Here is a 13,794-nt window from a genome sequence, read left to right as displayed (position 1 = left end):
CCCGTTCATCCAACCACCACATCCAACAACCCAACATCGAAGTGAAGTGAAATGAAAGGTATAATTACACAAAAGGTCCGTTTTATGACGCCAGTCCGCATGTCTTGCCTACAGGCTTATTTACAGTCGCTTCTTCCCGGCATTTGCGTCACCGGGGGGGCGTGGTCGCCCAGCACGCCGGCCAATCAGAACGTCGCCTTGCCGCGGAAGCGAGCGCGTGTCCGGGCGTATATAAAAGGTGCCGTGTGGCCCCCCCCAACACACCTCAGAACGCAGCCGAGGGACTGAAGCTTCTGGGCAGGACCAGACCCAGAACCCTCGCCGGACTTGTCGGACTAGTCGGACTTTAGTTTCTCATGTCGGACGCGGTTATCACGGCGGTTTGGCGCGGGTTGTCTGCCGACTGTTGACATTTGCCGACATTGTTTCGATAGCAGCCGGTAAGCTTACTTTTCCGACTTTATGTCCACAAAGATGGAACAGCCTTTTTATCACGATGACTCCTTTCTGGCGGCTTACGGCCACTCAGACGCCGCCATGCACGACTACAAGCTGCTAAAGCAGAATATGAATTTCAACTTGACAGAGCCCTTCCGCAGCCTGAAATCGCAGCCGAGGGCCGACGCGGACCCGTACCAGGGGGGGCAGCAGGACGTCGGGACCCTGAAGCTCGCGTCCCCGGAGCTGGAGAGGCTCATCATCCAGAACAGTAACGGCGTCATCACCACGCCCACCCCGGGCCAGTACTTCTACAACCGGGGCATCACCGATGAGCAGGAGGGCTTCGCCGAGGGGTTCGTCAAAGCCCTGGACGAGCTGCACAAAATGAACCAGATGCCCCCCGCCAACGTCTCGGTCGGCGCCGCCGGGGCGGGCTCATGCCCGGCAGCGGCCTCTGGCGTCTTCGGCTCGGCACTGCAACCGGAACCTCCCATCTACACGACGCTGAACGCGTACTGCCCCAACGCCGGCCTCTCTCCTTCCGCCCCCGGCTACCCGTCGGCCACCATCAGCTACCTGCCGCCCCACCAGCAGAACCACCCGCAGACGGCCACGCACACGCACGGCGCCTTCCAGAACCCCCACCCGGCGTCCGGGCTCCATCCGCAGCGGCTCGTGTCTCTGAAAGAGGAGCCGCAGACCGTCCCGGACCTGCTGAGCAGCGACGGCTCGCCTCCCATGTCTCCCATCGACCTGGAGACCCAGGAGAGGATCAAGGCGGAGCGCAAGCGGCTCAGGAACCGACTGGCGGCGACCAAATGCCGGCGGCGCAAACTGGAGCGCATCGCCCGGCTGGAGGAGAAAGTGAAAGTTCTGAAGAACGACAACGCCGGCCTCTCCAGCACCGCCTCGGTGCTCCGGGGCCAGGTGGCCCAGCTCAAGCAGAAGGTCTTCACCCACGTCAACAGCGGCTGTCAGCTGATGCTGACCAGCAAGATGGAGGCGTTCTAACGCCGCCGCCACAAAGGGACGCTAAGGTGATGACACTGGAGCGTGTGGTCCGCGGGCGCCGGCGCGCCAACTCTGCTGTGCTGGGAAAAAGACTGATTGGTTAAAAGACTGATTGGTTAAAAGACTGATTGATTGGTACTTCCGGATGCTGGACACCCCTCAGAGAACCATTCAACACCCCCGATCAGGGCGCCTTCACGTGGGGCAAACACTGAGAGGAAAGGCCCTCATTCTCCGCTTGACTGTTTAATGTCCTGTAGGTCTGCCGTTGATGGTCATGTCATCAAACGCTGCATATATCCTCCGTGTAAATTATGATTATTATGCTTTGGCCTGGTTGATCCAGACTGACCGTGTCCGATGTTGAAATGTTTTTTTATTATTTCATTTGTGACGTGTATTTAAGTAAAAAGTTGAAAACCACCATGGCACTGACTTGTTTCGCTTCAGCAGACACCTCATCTCAAAATGAAAGACACGTGCATGATTGATTGATGGAAAAAACCTTCATGGGGGGGGGGGGGGGTAGTCTATTTCAGTCTATTTCTACACTTGACCTTGCCACTTTGGGACAGACCTATGGCGGCCTTAAGAGGAGAGTAAGAAAGCGCACACTGCCAATGAAAGTCTTTCACTGATACTGAGCCCTGCAATATAGCAAATGCAGGGGGGGGGGGGGGGTGTAGTGGGGGGGATGAGGATGCCGAGGACCACTACAGCTGATCTGCATCATGTGCCCAGGATATTCTATATTGGAGAAATCTCCAACTTCATGGAAGTTTGGGTTAGCAGAGAGAGAACGGAGCGTCGGCCACGATCCAAATAATTCCAACACTACAGGAAATGGGAATGGGGCATAAGTCCCACTGCCGTCCTCCCACAGTCCAGGCATTATTCCTCGGTTGTTTGTCTCTCATCAAGTGAGCCCACCGGGGAAGCTGAGCAGGGAAAGCAAGCGGTAAAAAGAACGTCTCCGTGGTTGGCACCGCTTTAACCACGAGTGTATCCGAGGTACTAAACTGCAGATGAAGGGAAGTGACGGGGACTTTTAGGAATGTCGGGCTCTTGAATGCATCACAGCACTTGGCAGGGCATCAGGCAGGAGTGGGCGTCCGGATCCTGCAGGAGCATCTGCGTGGATGCTTGGAGGAGCGCGTGCAGCCAAGGACAACAGTGTTGGTACGAGTCAGTCCTCAAATATGCGACAGGAAAGCGGGCTCCGAGGGCCATTAGGGGGCGAGGGAAAACCCTGTGAATATGTACCGATAGGATTTGAACCTTTGAACTTTGTAACATCAGCACTGCTATACGGCATTTTCATATATTATTGGTGGTTTGTAGAATTGCCACGTGAGGGGGCTTACATGGATCAAGACCCCACCGAAGGCCCAAGTACCAACGCACGGCCCACCCGCGTCTTTTGCTACTGCAAATATATTGACCTTTCATTTCCTATTGCACTCGTTTTGCTGATGGTAAGGATTGGCTTTTTGGCTGATATGGTCCAACACCAGGATCAGCTGATAGCGATACATCTCACATCTCCATCTTATGTCTTGTACTCAGCATTTCTTATATCCTTGTCACCACTGGGAAACAATCAGATGCCGATATCGACCCATATCATTTTGATACTGATATCGGGCCGATAATTATCAGCCATCCCTAATAGGAAGTCAAAAGTACGGTAATATACCATACTAACAAGGTCAAATATACCACAATTTGCTCAGTTGTGTGCATGACCACCACTGTGATGGGGGGGGGGGGGGATCCCTCGCTGGAAAAGAACTGCTTGGTGACAGTTGGCGAGCGAAGCTGGAACATAAAGCCACCCCAGCAAAACCGGGGGGGTGTTTGTGTCCTATAAAAAGATCTGTGGGACAAAAGGGTCCACACGGGTGGATGGGAAGATGACCTCTCTCCACCGTGAAGGAAGGCGACGTTTGCGTACCCGCTACTTGTTTTGGAGAGGAAGCTTGGAGAACATATTTCAATATTCTCTTTCCATCAATAACAACTCTGCTCTTTTTTCATCAGGTGGAAAGAGAGCACCCACAGCGCTTCTCTATTTTCCCACTTCGGTTAAAAACCATGTAGAGGAAGTGGACCACGTTGTCTTCTACGTGACAAGTAGGTCACATTGATGACACATAAAAGCCCCCCCCAAGTCAGTGCTCAAACATCACTGCATAAATGGTGGAGTCTCCATTTACGCACATGACGGCTTACGTGATCATAATGTGCACTCGGAAAAAGACAAACAAGCCAATTAAAGCCTCACTGGCGTTCCGCACGCCTCGGCCCACAACCCACACTCGTGTGTGGGGGAACATCTGTGATGTGAACAGTGACGTCTGAGGAGCTCTGGTGGGTTTAGGTTTCCTCTCTGCAGGCCCCCTTCCCTCCCACAGACACCGAGGCCGCTTTTACACAATCCCTTCCAGCTACAGACGGTATTCCTCCTACGTATCAGGCTGAAGTGGCAGATAGCGACTTTGGTCGTCTCATCATTCCCCCTTAGTATTTAAGTACACTTGGTATTTGTTAAGGTCATACTTGCAGTTATTCACAGGTTACCCTTGATGAATAGTACTGGCATCTAACCAGCGTAGATTAAGCACATCACGTTTGAATGTGTTGTTGCATTAGCTGCAATGTGGCCTAGAAAAGCAGCCCGTCTGGATGCCCCTCAGATGAAGGCTTTGTAGGCGTACGTCGCCATCTAGCGGACACATGCCTGCATTGCTCCTCTTTATCTAAAACAAAGAAAGTGCTTTTCCTCCAAACCTGCTCTGGTCGGCATTACCTTACATTTGGTGTTTCACGCTCAATAGTCATCTTTGAAGACTTTATTCACACGTAACTTGCAGCTTGTAGAGGTTGAAGAGGACCAGCGTGGATGAAGACAAGACCCTTGAAGGGGTTGTCAAATCGGAGTCACTCTCTTGGGAAAACGGAACGTCTGGAAACACAATGGGAAAGATGAACAGGAACAAGCGGAGCCAGGCTGGCTAGCAGGGCTATCATGGCTAGCAGGGCTATCATGGCTAGCAGGGCTATCATGGCTAGCAGGGCTAGCAGGGCTATCATGGCTAGCAGGGCTATCATGGCTAGCAGGGCTATCATGGCTATCTAGTGTTTCACAATGTTCAGCCACATCGTTGTTAATCATGCAAGCATCAACTTCCGGTTCATTTCGGTGTACATTGTGATTAGACTTGTATTCTTTCCTAACCGACCAGAGGAGCTAATTCCCTTTTGTGCTAGTCGGAAGAAGGCTGCCTGTGAGGCGGGAAAAGGCAGCCTTCATGGCGGACATTTCCCTAAGGTTTCCCGTTTGTTATTCTTTCTATTTCCTGTATGGCCTGTCCGCGGCATCTGTCAAAGGCTGCCGAGGCAGCCAATCAACTGCTTCCTTGTCTTCTTCTATGAGAGTCCGTGGTTTATGCAGCAGTTTGTAACTCATTGTCGCCATCTGTCGGTCCGGAAGCGTACAGCGTTAAATTGTGAAGAAGAAGAACACTGACAAAGAGACCGTTTTATTCTACGGTACTGACTTGTTATCAAACGGTACTTCAAAAGTACTGCCAGCATTATACATTATACACACATTAATGATGTTTGTTGTCAGCAAACGCGGAATATCGTAGCATAAACGGAGACTGCTTACATGCACACCAACAGCCGTGATTGACAGGTTTGAATTGATAATAGTGGGAAATATAAATATAGATCTGTCTAATGCATCTTTCATAACACTCAGTCCCCTTAGTGATGTCATGATTTGTTGTCTTTATTGCAAATGTAAAAGAATAACACATAAAAACAGCAATAACAGGGAACGTACACGTCTAATCTTCGCCCCAACTTCTTCTAATTCTAACATGAGGACGGCGCCAGCGGAATGGCAGGATCCAGCGGAACGGCAGGATCCAGCGGAACGTCAGGATCCAGCGGAACGGCAGGATCCAGCGGAACGGCAGGATCCAGCGGAACGGCAGGATCCAGCCTTGGATCTGCGGATATCGTCGTTTGCCTCTGAATATGAAACCCTCCTTCGGTGTTAGCACAGCGTTCCAGCGTCATTATCATAGCAGAGCCCCCCCCCCCCCCCCCCCCCATCCCGAACAGAGCTGTTACATCCATTCTAATCATTCCCGTCTCCTCTGTGGAAACCCACCCAGGACGGCCTCGCAGCCAGTCCGTCACCATGCCAGCAACCTTTATGGACCTTTGTCTCATCATGCTTGGGATATGATAATGGCAGCCGGTTGTAGCCTCCAGACCGGGGGGACGGGTCAAACTCCTGCCTTGGGGGGCCGAGACACGACAGGTTTCTTCCCAGGTCACCTAGCAGCTGATCTGAACCGTGAACCTCCTTTGGTCTGGAATGAAATCAACCGCTGGGAAAAAGAGCTGTGGTGCCTCGGCCCTCCGTCCACATGTGCTCTAGGTAGGTCTACATCATCTACAGGAGCATCTCTACAAGCCGCTTCCGCTGCCCTCCCCGTCGTCCACCATGATGGAGCGCTTGCGTAGGACCGAGTTCCCCTTCCTGCTGCTCCCTGACTGAGCGGGCGGCTTGGCCTGGCAGGGCGATGGATACGCAGGCGGGCCGGTCTTGGTGCTATCCGGCTCCTCTGGGTCGTCCTGCCGGGCTCGGAGGGCCGAGATCACGTCTTTGTCGGAAGGACTCAGGGTCAGGCAGCCGCAGGGGGGACCGCTGCCGAGACCGCCGTTGTCTTGGGCCTCTCCCGCCTCCTGAGACGCATCCTCCACCGTCATGAAGGCGTCACCCCACAGGCTCTCACACAGGTCTCGGCCATGCTGGTACATCTGAGCGCAAGCACACCAATCACAAACCCTGGCTGGCTTGCTAAAGAACAAGGGCTGGGATCAAGGATCCAGGATCAAGGATCAAGGATCACGGTACAAAGGGTCCTTTATCATGAAACGGGGGCACACGATGTGTTTAGTGGGGGCAGCTGCAACATGGTTATCATGTTAGAAGGACCAAGAGGATGTCCTTCCACCGTGGAGCGTAGAGGTCTGTGTCTACACAAATACCGTGTCCTTCCTCAGGCTCACGTTGCTCGCTGCCAAAGCGTGTTTAGTGCAAGCGGACGTTTCCTGGGGCTTTACCCCGTCCTTGACATCCTTTGCTTCTCCTGGAATCTGAAACGCTGCAGTGAGCGCACAGAGCGGAGAGTAAAAGGAGGCGGGGTTACAGACACGGCACGAGCACACGGAACAGCGAGAAACGGGACCCTAATGTATGTAGCGCCAAGCTAGCTAAAAAACATAGTCGCCATCTTGACATACCCAATTAGGAATGCTCACCAACACAAACTTTGGCACTTTGGCAGGAGCCAATCACAAGCTGTCCGTGCACCGACAACGAGCTCGCCAAGACACGCACACGCATGCACACACACACACACACATTCACATACACGTACACACACACATAGCCTACATGCACACACACACACACACATAGCCTACATGCACACACACACACACCTGCTGATATTGAACACAGGTCCCAGTGCATTTCTGTCCTCGGGGGTCGAGGGCCCAATTCCGAGCACAAGTCAAGTCTGTCCTGCATGCGTCAAACCTGCAGACATGATCATTGCATCATCGATCGTCACATTGGAATGCACCGCATCAGCACCGAGGGAATGCCAAATCTGGGAAAACAGATGACATGATTGACAGGCTCACCAATCACGACAGAAGCTGTGGCAGAGCGGCACGGCCCGGATGGAGGAGTGCCGATGGGGGTGGGGCCAGCGGGCAGCATCCGGGGAACAGCGGTAGAAGCACGACACCCGCTTCAGGAAGCCTTCACACCTGGGGGCAGGGGGGGGGGGGCAGGAGAGGGAATAATTGGTGTGCCTTTCACGCTCTTCCCTCCCTCATGTTAATCCATGCTAATGCGTCACTGCCAATTATGTCTTGGCATCAATAGTCCCTCCCCCAAGCCGCTTCCGCTCCAAAAAGATTGCAGCGGTTTTAATTAAATTAATAATTAATTTTATTAATAAAAGTTTGCATTATGATTGCTAGCTTACGCTGAGCTGAGCGGCCCACACTTGTCCCATGGTTCATTCTGGTTGCTGGCAGAGGGAGCATGGGAAATGTCTTGGATGTCTTCCTGTGTGCAGCAGCTATCTGTCAACCAACAAGGACACATCAAGGACACATCAAGGACACGTCAAGGACACATCAAGGACACATCAAGGACACACAGCCATTTGTCAGTCAAGCTGTCATTGCGGTGTCAAATGTGGATTGTTTCTGCGCTAGCGGTCACTCACCGTCTGCGTAGAGCGAACACTCCCTCAGGTCAGGCTCTGGGCCGGGCACGGCCTTGTGCTTGCCATCTTGAAGACACACCCCCTCCGAACTGACTGGGCCAATCAGGGCACCGGTCCAATACGTGCATATCAAGAGAAGAGCGTGCAAGGAGCCCATCATGTCTACCAGGGACAGCAGCACACACACGGTACAGAACTTGGGAGAAGTTCTACACAATCCACACCGTTCAAGCTATGGTGCCTTCAAGGACTGCCAAACAAAGTGCGAAATCCCAACGCTTGACCCATAATACCACACATTTGTGTTTGATAAAGTATCGCGAGGAACAGGAGCTCTTTCCCATGGAATGGAATTTTCCCATGATGCACCGTGTCTGAGTAAAATAGATGGCGCTGCAATGTTGCCTCTGTCCACCAGAGGAAGCCAGAGGAGCTGGGCCCCAGAGCCCAGAGGGAGGCTGACGTCATTGCAGCACCCCAATGAAGGAATATTTTCTGCTAATTTGTGAATGTTGTGGGGCATCCAGTGCAACCGTGGACTGCAATAGCAAAGGAAGCAGCAAAGTAACCACGCCAAAGCCAACGCCTGCTGAATGTGTACACGCAGTCCCTCCTGTCCACCCGATTTGCACAGCAGGCGCTGGTGACCTACTATCACAGTGAGCCTAATTAGCCGGGACTCAGACACCATGCTCAGATGGGTGACATGCGTACTTGAGTAATCTGACAAGCTGCTGCACCCATGTGTGGGCCCTGAAGAAACCAAGAAGAACTTACAAAGTCAAACTGCACCAAGATGACGTGGAAGCGGCTCATTTCTAGCAAATATGAGTCATATTTTATGATAAAAGCTCACTTTAATAAGCCAGATATTGTGCAGCAGTCAGGCTGATTGACTTTGTTGGCCCCAAAGTTGTCCATGAATCAGACATCATATGCCCCATGTACCCCAAATGATGAGGTGGCCCCGTGTGCATTAATAATGCCATCATTAAGAAATCAAAATAAGACCAAAACCAAAAATGGTAAAACTGCCCAAGTATGAATTCTTCAAATGTGCATGATGGGAATATTAGTGAATATCTGAAATGTCGTGTTTACCTGTAGTCTGGCTTCAGCGGATGAGCAGCTTGCGATGGTGCGATGGTGCGATGGCGAACGATGCTCCGGTCTCCTCCCTCGCTGGCTGCCTGGGGCCGCTTTATATGAAGGACATTTCGCTCCCGTCCGCTCCGTAACTCAGCCCCCGCCTTCCTGCTCCATGCTCTCTCTCTTTCCTTCTCTGGCCTCCCTCTCTGTTAATCCCCGAATAAAGACATTCGCCAAATCCACACGGCTGTGGGATGGCTGCCCCGGGTCACCCAAACATCCATTTCTCAAATGGATGGTGGCACCATCCAAGGTCACGGCCTGTACGTAGAAGGTCAGAGATGCTGAGCTGAGGCCTGGAAGCGTACGTCTGCAGAAGTCCACAAAGTGACTTCCGGCCACCAGCGCTGATCACCTCCTAACCTCCCTTTATTCTCCCAGATGATCCTAGAACTCTTGTACTGTCTGCTCACAATTGCAGTAAGTCTAAAGATGAGACCCCCCCCCCACCCCCACCCCCATGTGTTTTCTGTTTTGAAATATTCCCATCTGCAAAATGTGGCGTGAATGTACCACTGCTTGCGGGTTCTAATCTCACCTCCACTGGACACATGGTAATCCCTGGCGCTTCTCTCCTTCCTGCGGTGGTGGAGGGGAGCAGATGGGGAGCAGATGGGGAGCAGACGGGGAGCGTCTTGTGGCCTACATACTGGCCTCTTAAGGACTGGCTGGGAAACAGCCATCAATCAGGGTCGCCATGGGAACCACGTCAAGTTACCGTAATACACATTGGACCGTTCACTTCCAGTCTTCATTTCAGTACTTGGCATGAAAAGAAGTCAAGGTGCCCACACGGTTCCGCTATGGTATAGGTCATTGAACACCTCTTGGGTCTCTGAATGCATCGCGCTCTTGTAATGCCAAAGTCTTTGAAGTTGGAAGATGTATTATTTTGCAGTATTATGTACTATACAGGATATATTTTTTATGTTTGGCAAAGATCATTTTTGGTTCAGCTTCATCCTGTTTGGAACGTCTGGACATTCCGCCACGCTAACAAATCCGTTTGGAATTCCCAGTAAGTCTTCCATGATGGCATATATCGTTAATTGCCGTGAAGGTTTTGCAGTCCTCGGTGGCAACAACAACGCTCTCAGAGGAGAGGCTATCTCCCAGATGAATCCCAAATGACTGTTCCATGACCGCATGGGGCCCGCCCCACACAGCACTTTATTTCTGGGGGGGAGAGCAGAGGAGCGAGAGGCAGACCAGCGCTTCATCGTGTGCTAATTAGAGGGGAAATAACGATATCCTTTGTGCCGGAGCTATTCATGGAGCAGAGAGAACCAGGGAGGACAAAACAGGCCCCCGCTGCTCCCTGTCCCCTTGCTGTCCTTCTCATTTAACAGACTTGGATCGTGGCCCGCTTTGAGCCCCCGGCTGGCCCCCGGCTGGCCCCCGGCTGGCCCCCGGCTGGCCCCCGGCTGGCCCCCGGCTGGCCCCCGGCTGGCCCCCGGCTGGCCCCTGGCTGGCTGGTTGATGACCAACATTCATTGCCACCATTGACTTTCTTCAATACGTTCCACTGACCTATTCTCCATCTTGGTCTGGAAATAGGCAAGGTGGGATGGGAGGAAAAGATGAGTTGTGTAATTGCTGCGTTCGCTAACACTTGTTGACATGTATATATGTATGTATGTATATATATACTATATATGTATATATACGTATATGCTGTATGTTCATTTGGGCCCGGAGCAACCAGTCATAGCGGTGCCAGCCGGCATGAAAATGAGTATACATAGTATAGTATATAGTCCAAATATCCCAGCAAGGGCTGGTGCTGACCCCCGGGATGGAGGGGGCATCTCCAGCACGTTCTCCCCAGTAGTCTGGTATTGCCCATCAGCTTTCCACATGATTACCTTGTCTCGGATGAACAAGACGTCAATGGAGGGGATGAGGCCCATTTTTAAAGCAGCTTAAAGCACTGACAGATTTCTGGGGGGTGGGGGGGGGTGGGGGGAGGGGGTTGGAGGGGGTCCTAGAAGAACATCCTGGTCGATCACCCAGCTCCTGAAATGACCCTTGACGGAGGTCATTGGAGGTAACGTCCACAAAAACACAAATCCACAGCTGTCAGCCACTTTGGTGATGTTGTTCTCTTGTGGGACTCTTTGCCTTCTTCTAATAGGCTTAACTGAGTGTGTGTGTGTGTGTGTGTGTGTGTGTGTGTGTGTGTGCGTGTGCGTGTGCGTGTGTGTGTGTGTGTGTGTGTGTGTGTGTGTGTGTGTGTGCGTGTGTGTGTGTGTGTGCGTGTGTGTGCGTGTGTGTGTGCATGCGTGTGCTTGTGTGGAAGGCCTTTTCATGGACCGGTTGGGCCGTGCCAAGTCTGCTTTGAGGCTGCATCCAATTAGCATTCATATGAAAGACTACAACACCAACACACACATGCACACGCACACACGTGGACACAGTCTATGTTTCCTGTGTGTTCAGGTTTGCTCCTAATTCCTTTTAAAGTGAGACTTGGTGCCACTCTGGTTTACGTTGTGCCTTTAAACGCCCCCCAGTTGACCCCAAAGTATCAGTGAGTGTACTTTTCCATGTCTTTGTCTTCTGGTTGGAGGTATAGAGCAATCCTCTTATGGTGGCCCTTTGCCAGGGGGCAGGCTGTCATGGGGTGCTCAGGAGGATTTGGGACTTCCTGCTGGGTCGGGCCTATTACGGGCCTGCGGGCTGGCAGCAGGAGAGCCGCCTCCTGATTCCCGATGAGACGCTGTGGAAATCAGGATTACGAAGGTCGTCTGCCCTGCTCTCTTAATAGGCGACAAGGTAAACACAGGAAGGGATGCTGGTGATCCTACATTAGCTATTAGCTATTAGCTATTAGCTATTAGCTCTTACATTCAAGTACAAATACAGACTTGGCAATTACAGAAGCTTTCATGAAAATATGGAAATGATTACTCTGACATCCCTCAGTCTAATTATATCATAAAACATCATAGTAACATGAAGTATAAAGTCAGGATAGATTTTAGGCTTGAATGAATGGAAGTCTGTGTTGTACTACTATTTCCTACCACGGGGGGTCACTGTGGCTCATTGGATAAAGGAGAGATTTACATTCCTGCATGAGAGACCAGATACTACTTACTCACACACACACACACACACACACACACACACACACACACACACACACACACACACACACACACGTCATACTATACACATTTATCTCCGGCCTCGTCTGTCAATGGAAGGTCTGCTTGTTGCTTGCTGATTGGAGGATCTTGTCAACTGTCTTTCTGACCAAGTGGACCAGATAACGGGACTTGGCCAGAGACCCAAGGAGGATGGACGAGGGGGGGGGCTGTGGTCATGGATTCTTGCTTTCATTCCTGTTACCCCCCTCCGACACGCATGTCAGCATGTGGCTTTCCACCCTCGTGGTGATCCAGGATCAATAACAATAATAATAATCAATAACAATAATAATAATCAATAACAACAATAATAATCAATAACAAGATGGCGGTAAAGGGCCCAGCTTTAAGGATAAGGTGTTATATAAATCTTGGTGAAAGCCCCCCCCCCCCCCCCCCCCCCCCCCACAGCCATTATGTAATAGCCATGAGCCAGCCGGTAGACAGAAGTATTGGGACAGCAGGGTGCCACACATTCAAGTACTGCTGCAGCTTGGGAACCCGGCCAGAGGTCTGCAGGGACCTTCTGGGCTAAAACTGCATGTCTGATGCTGGCCTCAGCGTTTTACAGCTCTTTTCTTCTTTTTGCACTTTAAAGTGCGACTCAGAACCGCTTTAAGATGCAAAATGAAAGTTCTTTCAATCTGACAAAGAAATTTGGACAAAGAGTTGGATTATCTTTGGAGGACGGAAAACAATTTCAATCTGAGATTTCAGGAAGAAAGTGGGATATTGAGATGACCTTGGGCCTTGGCAAAGGTCACGTAAATAGCTGTCCCAGCCAATGCCTGTTTTCACGGAGCATCAATGTGATCTCAGCTTCTCAGAAGACACTCATACATTTACCAGAAAAACCTTCTCTCGATGCTTCAGCCACTGCCTGAGCTCACCTTGACCTGTGACCCTGGACATGCGGAGGGGGCGGGGTAAGACAATGAGAAGGGCTACACATGCAATTAGTAAATACTACCCCTTAATTATCATCAATGTACTATTTTATTGTCCTAATATGTTTGTCAGCAGCTCCTTTGATAGCGCAGCTAGAGGCCACGTCTTCCAATCCAGCCTGTTTAAAGCAGCATCCTGTGATGAGCAGCTTTTGTTCCCATGAAAAGTCCTTCAGACTACTGCATGAGTACTGACTACTTGCAGTATTCCGATGAGTTGGTCCCCGGGGATCAATCCCACGTCACGTCACTGTCTATGGTGCTGAATTTGGCTCCTTGAACCAGTTTTCAAGGAGCCTGGATGAGCATGAAAAACCCCAATGCGCCTGCGGTGACGCATTGTTGTGAGGAGGAGGAGGAGGAAGAAGAGGAGGAAGAGGAGGGGCGTGAGGGAATCCCAGGAAGGAAGGAGTCACACAAATATCGCGTTGCTGCTCCTGTGCCAATTCCACGCTTTTATGGCGCCGAAGATGCCCGAAGCCTGACTTACCGGGTTTTTGTGGCTTTGGCGCCAAGAGTGGCGTGTTTGTCTCCACGGAGGAGCTCCGGAGCGAAGAGGCGGCCGAGCGCGGCTTCGGGAGGCTCTGCTCTCGCGTGGAAAGGAGCTCGCGTCTCGTCTGGTGCTTGCTGTGACACGGCAGGGCAAGTCCGGACCGGGTTCGTGTGCTCACGTTGCGGTCACACGCTGAAGACCCGGGCCCATGGTGGCGCCACAAGGACCGCCCCAAGGTGGAGGAACCTCCGGCGGGATGTCGAGGATGGGTCGGG

General features: G+C 51.8%; 2 protein-coding genes across 2 annotated transcripts; one reads left to right on the top strand and one right to left on the bottom strand.

Moving 5' to 3' along the window:
* The first annotated feature begins 263 nt into the window (after positions 1 to 263).
* Positions 264 to 1,875, top strand: junbb (JunB proto-oncogene, AP-1 transcription factor subunit b). Its single transcript, XM_058050084.1, has one exon. The coding sequence runs from the start codon at positions 463 to 465 to the stop codon at positions 1,450 to 1,452; it is 990 nt and encodes a 329-aa protein (XP_057906067.1). The 5' UTR covers positions 264 to 462; the 3' UTR covers positions 1,453 to 1,875.
* Positions 1,876 to 5,560: 3,685 nt separating this feature from the next.
* On the bottom strand, positions 5,561 to 9,048 carry rtbdn (retbindin). The gene is made up of 6 exons (XM_058050093.1): positions 8,880 to 9,048; positions 7,779 to 7,940; positions 7,533 to 7,632; positions 7,183 to 7,311; positions 6,979 to 7,075; positions 5,561 to 6,291 (listed from the first exon to the last, which is right to left on the bottom strand). Exons 2-6 carry the CDS (start codon positions 7,936 to 7,938, stop codon positions 5,938 to 5,940), a joined length of 840 nt encoding a protein of 279 aa, XP_057906076.1. The 5' UTR covers positions 7,939 to 7,940; positions 8,880 to 9,048; the 3' UTR covers positions 5,561 to 5,937.
* Between the last annotated feature and the right edge of the window lie 4,746 nt (positions 9,049 to 13,794).

This window comes from Doryrhamphus excisus, chromosome 15, assembly GCF_030265055.1.
Source record: "Doryrhamphus excisus isolate RoL2022-K1 chromosome 15, RoL_Dexc_1.0, whole genome shotgun sequence".
NCBI classification, from domain to species: domain Eukaryota; kingdom Metazoa; phylum Chordata; class Actinopteri; order Syngnathiformes; family Syngnathidae; genus Doryrhamphus; species Doryrhamphus excisus.
The sequence above is the reverse complement of the archived record's forward strand: the minus strand, read 5'-3'. Positions and strand labels throughout refer to the sequence as shown.